Below are 5000 nucleotides of genomic sequence, written 5' to 3'. Positions count from 1 at the left end.
AATTAGCAGCACGCTCTGGCCCACCTACTGACGGCTGCCTTCATAATCTGGAACACTTTTCAAACTTCTGATTTTCCTTTAAATGTAATTCTATCATCTGTCTCTATTCTTCATCTTATAATACTCATTTGTGTTTTTTGCATTAATATACCAGCTAGACACACACACACTACATTGACACCCACTCTCACAAGGCGCGAGAGAGCAGAACCAAACCACGTTATCATACGACCCAATAAAATGAATATCTAAGTAGGCTCTAGACTACAAGAACAGCGACTTTCATGATGGTGAGGTATTTTAGGCAATTATCGTGGGCGCCCGATGGGAAGCAGCCGAGGAAGGCCTTGCGAGAGGAGCCAAGGAGCAGCCGAGGAAGGCCTTGGGAGAGGAGCCAAGGAGCAGCCGAGGAAGGCCGTGGAGAGGAGCCAAGGAGCAGCCGAGGAAGGCCTTGGGAGAGGAGCCAAGGAGCAGCCGAGGAAGGCCTTGCGAGAGGGGCCAAGGAGCAGCCGAGGAAGGCCTTGGGAGAGGAGCCAAGGAGCAGCCGAGGAAGGCCTTGGGAGAGGAGACTAGGAGCAGCCGAGGAAGGCCTTGCGAGAGGGGCCAAGGAGCAGCCGAGGAAGGCCTTGGGAGAGGAGCCAAGGAGCAGCCGAGGAAGGCCTTGCGAGAGGGGCCAAGGAGCAGCCGAGGAAGGCCTTGCGAGAGGAGCCAAGGAGCAGCCGAGGAAGGCCTTGCGAGAGGGGCCAAGGAGCAGCCGAGGAAGGCCTTGCGAGAGGGGCCAAGGAGCAGCCGAGGAAGGCCTTGGGAGAGGAGCCAAGGAGCAGCCGAGGAAGGCCTTGCGAGAGGGGCCAAGGAGCAGCCGAGGAAGGCCTTGGGAGAGGAGCCAAGGAGCAGCCGAGGAAGGCCTTGGGAGAGGAGCCAAGGAGCAGCCGAGGAAGGCCTTGGGAGAGGAGCCAAGGAGCAGCCGAGGAAGGCCTTGGGAGAGGAGCCAAGGAGCAGCCGAGGAAGGCCTTGCGAGAGGGGCCAAGGAGCAGCCGAGGAAGGCCTTGGGAGAGGAGCCAAGGAGCAGCCGAGGAAGGCCTTGGGAGAGGAGCCAAGGAGCAGCCGAGGAAGGCCTTGGGAGAGGAGCCAAGGAGCAGCCGAGGAAGGCCTTGCGAGAGGGGCCAAGGAGCAGCCGAGGAAGGCCTTGGGAGAGGAGACTAGGAGCAGCCGAGGAAGGCCGTGGAGAGGAGCCAAGGAGCAGCCGAGGAAGGCCTTGCGAGAGGAGCCAAGGAGCAGCCGAGGAAGGCCTTGCGAGAGGAGCCAAGGAGCAGCCGAGGAAGGCCTTGCGAGAGGAGCCAAGGAGCAGCCGAGGAAGGCCTTGGGAGAGGAGCCAAGGAGCAGCCGAGGAAGGCCGTGGAGAGGAGCCAAGGAGCAGCCGAGGAAGGCCTTGCGAGAGGGGCCAAGGAGCAGCCGAGGAAGGCCTTGGGAGAGGAGCCAAGGAGCAGCCGAGGAAGGCCTTGGGAGAGGAGCCAAGGAGCAGCCGAGGAAGGCCTTGCGAGAGGAGCCAAGGAGCAGCTGAGGAAGGCCGTGGAGAGGAGCCAAGGAGCAGCTGAGGAAAGCCGTGGAGAGGAGCCAAGGAGCAGCCGAGGAAGGGCTTGGGAGAGGAGCCAAGGAGCAGCCGAGGAAGGACATGGAGAGGAGCCAGGAAAGCGCAAGGGCGTCCACATGCATAGGGCGCCCCGCCTCTCGACACCCATAAGAAGAGACACTTGACGAAACGTGTGATAAGAGCGAGATAAGCACTGTGTGTGTGTTGATTCTTCGCTGCGGCTTCGGATGCTCTCAATACCGTCTGTAGATAAAAGGGGAAGAGAAAAAAAGAGTGAGGGAGAGAGATAGCGGGGCCCGAAGGAATGCAAGAAAGATAAAAAAATAAGATAAGTCAGTTGCGCTGGAATGTTCCCTGAAGAGGTAGTCGCGATGTTGCAGGTTTACTGAGAATAGAAGGTTGCGAGGTGATAAGGCCGATGGTCGAGGTGGTAAACATGAAAGACAATGGGGAGGTTGATGCGGTATGCAGATTGCAGTATGAAGCTGGTCTGACGGACAGAGCTGGGGAGGCAAGGAAATTTGGGCGAATCGACAAGCGTAGAAATACCTCGATATATTTGTAACTGAGAGTAGATTTAAGAGAATAGGGGAGAGAAAGATATGCAAATACACACAAATGGAAAAAGGAGGCAGATAGACCGCCAAACAAAGAGAGAAAGAGAGAGATGAACTGGAGAAAGATATCGAGAGAGTAAAGCAGACTTATAGGTAAATAGCAAAGAAAAAATATGAAGAGACAAGAGCCAAACAGAGCGACGAAAGGATACAGAAAGAGACTGGGCCAAAGCTCAAGGTAAAGCAAGAAAGATGGATGGGAAAATATGCAGGTGCTCAAGTATCCTCCGACCTCTTGAGAAAACCCTCTTGCTATTTCTCTCTCTCTCTCTCTCTCTCTCTCTCTCTCTCTCTCTCTCTCTCTCTCTCTCTCTCTCTCTCTCTCTCTCTCTCTCTCTTTCTCTCTCTCTCTCTCTCTCTCTCTCTCTCTCTATCTCTCTCTCTCTCGCTCTTTCTCTCTTTCTCTCTCTCCTTCTCTCTCTCTCTCGCTCTTTCTCTCTCTCTCTCTCCCCCACTCTCTCTTTCTTTCTCTCCCTCTCTCTCTCGCTCTCCCTCTCTCTCTCTCTCTGTCTATTTATCTACTCTCTCTGTATCTATCTATCTCTTCACCCTTTTCTCTTCTATATATGGATATTTATCTCTCCTCCCTCTCTTTTTCTATTCTATATATCCCCCTCCCCCTCTCTCTCTCTCTCTCTCTCTCCCTCTCTCTCCCTTATATCTGTCTTTATATAACTCCCCTTTTGTCCACCTATTTATCCGTCTCCCTCCTCTCTCTCTCTTTCTCTTTTATCTATCTATCTCTCCTCTCTCCCTATCTATCTATCTATCTCCCCCTCTCTCTATCTCTTTATCTGATTATCTCTCTCTCTCTCTCATCTATCTATCTCCCCTTCTCTCTCTCTCACCTCTCCTCTCTCTCTCTCTCTCTCTCTCTCTCTCTCTCTCTCTCTCTCTCTCTCTCTCTCACTCTCTCTCTCTCTCTCTCTCTCTCTCTCACACTCTCACTCACTCACTCACTCACTCTCTCTCTCTCTCTCTCTCTCTCTCTCTCTCTCTCTCTGTCTCTCTCTCTCTCCCCTCACTCCCCCTCCCCCACAATGTCCCTGCCCCTCCCTGGTATCTCCTCCAAATCAGGTGTAGTACAAATCTGTCGGTTTCATCAAAGGTCCCGAAAGATAAGCATTTTATTTTCTTTTTTATCATTTAATTTTATCTCTGGGAAGAGACAGAAATCCTGGCGACAGTTTGTGCCGTACCTTCTGTCCGGCGTCGCCGCTGCCCGCCCGACCTGACGCCACCGCTGCTGCATCATTCTTACACCACTGTAGTGCTTCGCTGACATAACGCTACACCGCTGTTGTGTTGCTGCAACGCAGTGACATAGCTACGCTGCCAATTCGGAGAACTGCTACACCGGCCCCTCCGCGATACACCCCGCCCCCCTCTGACAAATCGCTGCACCACTGCGTTCCTACATCGCTAAGCTGCTACACTCGCTATGCCCCTATACCGTTTCACTGGCATACCGCTACCCTCTGAGTTGCTACACCACTACGCCTCTATACCGTTACACTGCTTTAGAGAAAAACGCTGCCGGGCGATGATGGTAATAATGATAATAATCATCATCATCATAATGATTACAGAAATAATATCCACAGTAATAACAACAATGCTAATAAAGATAATAATATTGATAACAATGAAAACATTGATAGTATTAGAAAATAGTAATGGTAATGATATTGATGATGATGATGATAATAATGATAACAAGAATAATGATGATAATAATAATGATGATAATAGCACCAATAGTATTAATGATGATGATAATGATAATGATGATAATTACAAAAATAGTGATAAGGATTATAGTAACAATAGCAATAATACCATTAATTGTAACGATAATAAATACAACAGCGAAACAACAACAGCAACAAAAACACTGATGATAAGGGTTATGACAACAAAGGTAATGATAACAATAATGATGATCATAACAATAGTAGTGATAATAATGATAATGATAATGATGATGATGATTGTGCTTAAAAAAATTATAATAGTAGTAATGATAATGCAATAGTAATGATAACAATCGTGATAATGATGATATGATAATCATACTGATGAAGATAATGATAATATCATTGATAGTAATAACAATGATAGAATCAATGATAATGTCAATAATGACTATTGTAATAACAACAACAACGACAGCAATAATGATAATACCAATTACCAAAACAATAACAATGACAATGATACTACAAACAATAACAATAATAACAATGATAATAATCATAATAATTATCATAATAAAAACAACAATAATGGTAACAAAATTGTCATGATAATAATAGTAAGAACAATACCAATTATGATAATAATGATACTAACAGTAATAATAGCAAAAACTGCCTTGCATTCAGCAAGGCAGTAGGGTCACAGATGCAATAGAAATATTCATAGTTAAAGAATTACATTAAAAACACCTCTGTCTTAAGTACACTTAGCCATAGGGGTAACTATTATTATCAGCATTACCTTTATTACTTCCGTCAGGAGGTTATGTTTACAGGCGTCACCAGCGCACTAAAGAGAGGTGATTTTGATATAAATCTTCAACTGTGAATCATTTTATTGCATCCGTGACCTTATTGCCTTGGCGGAGGCGAGGGCTCATCGGAGTCAGGCTGAAGCCCACCTCGAGTAAAGGTCTGTCTTTTTAAACGTTTTGAGGCATCCTGTGAACCTAAAGCCCACCTCGAGTAAAGGTCTGTCCGTCACTTTTTGAGTCATCCTGTGAACCGCTGATGGAATCTCTCAACTTCCTTGGC

At 47.8% G+C, this 5000-nt stretch overlaps 1 protein-coding gene across 1 annotated transcript; it reads left to right on the top strand.

Annotated features, from left to right (window-relative positions):
- The first annotated feature begins 287 nt into the window (after nucleotides 1-287).
- On the top strand, nucleotides 288-1755 carry LOC138864184 (ribosome-binding protein 1-like). The gene is made up of 2 exons (XM_070130253.1): nucleotides 288-1252; nucleotides 1338-1755. The coding sequence occupies exons 1-2, from the start codon at nucleotides 288-290 to the stop codon at nucleotides 1753-1755; spliced, it is 1383 nt and encodes a 460-aa protein (XP_069986354.1).
- Nucleotides 1756-5000: the final 3245 nt, after the last annotated feature.

The sequence above is a fragment of the Penaeus vannamei genome, chromosome 15 (assembly GCF_042767895.1).
Source record: "Penaeus vannamei isolate JL-2024 chromosome 15, ASM4276789v1, whole genome shotgun sequence".
Taxonomy (NCBI): Eukaryota; Metazoa; Arthropoda; class Malacostraca; order Decapoda; family Penaeidae; genus Penaeus; species Penaeus vannamei.
This window is presented reverse-complemented; position numbering and strand designations above follow the sequence as displayed.

Coding starts and splice junctions, on each gene's coding strand:
- LOC138864184 (XM_070130253.1), top strand. CDS start 288: ATGGTGAGGTATTTTAGGCAATTATCGTGGGCGCCCGATGGGAAGCAG. Junction 1,253..1,337: donor CCAAGGAGCAGCCGAGGAAG/GCCTTGCGAGAG, acceptor TTGCGAGAGGAG/CCAAGGAGCAGCCGAGGAAG.